This window comes from Apaloderma vittatum, unplaced genomic scaffold (assembly GCF_000703405.1).
Source record: "Apaloderma vittatum isolate BGI_N311 unplaced genomic scaffold, ASM70340v1 scaffold25582, whole genome shotgun sequence".
Classification (NCBI taxonomy): domain Eukaryota; kingdom Metazoa; phylum Chordata; class Aves; order Trogoniformes; family Trogonidae; genus Apaloderma; species Apaloderma vittatum.
This window is the reverse complement of record NW_009703461.1, coordinates 695-1,172: the sequence shown is the minus strand read 5'-3', so window position 1 is coordinate 1,172 and position 478 is coordinate 695. Positions and strand designations below refer to the sequence as shown.

General features: G+C 61.5%; 1 protein-coding gene across 1 annotated transcript in view; it reads left to right on the top strand.

The window, feature by feature from the left end:
* Nucleotides 1-476, top strand: part of LOC104270320 (ras-specific guanine nucleotide-releasing factor 1-like) — a gene marked incomplete at both ends in the record, with an annotated part of 3,258 nt that extends 2,782 nt beyond the window's left edge. Inside the window, one exon of the mRNA XM_009864644.1 lies at nucleotides 96-476. Coding sequence (XP_009862946.1) covers nucleotides 96-476 — 381 coding nt within the window. The remainder of the gene's footprint in view (nucleotides 1-95) is intronic.
* Between the last annotated feature and the right edge of the window lie 2 nt (nucleotides 477-478).

Below are 478 nucleotides of genomic sequence, written 5' to 3'. Positions count from 1 at the left end.
AGGTGGGCGGGGCCAGGGGGAGCTGCTGGAGCTGCTGGTGAGGACCTCCAGCCCCCTCCCATACAAGCTCACCCTCTCCCCATCTCTGTGCCAAGGTCCCTGGAGCTGCTGTTTGCCAACAGCCAGAACAACAAGCTGCTGTACGGCGAGCCCCCCAAGTCTCCCCGAGCCAACCGCAAGTTCTCCTCGCCTCCCCCGCTCTCCATCACCAAGTCCTCGTCCCCCAGCCGCCGGAGGAAGCTCTCCCTCAACATCCCCATCATCACGGGAGGGAAGGCGCTGGACCTGGCTGCTCTCAGCTGCTCCTCCAACGGCTATGCGAGCATGTACTCCTCCATGGCTCCCTTCAGCAAGACCACCCTGGACATAAACAAACTGTACGTGGCCAGTAACTACCCCAATAAAATCCCCGACGAAGGAGAAGCAGCCTCGGAGAAGCACGAGGAGACGCTGCCGAGCAAGCAAAGAGAGTCGCTGT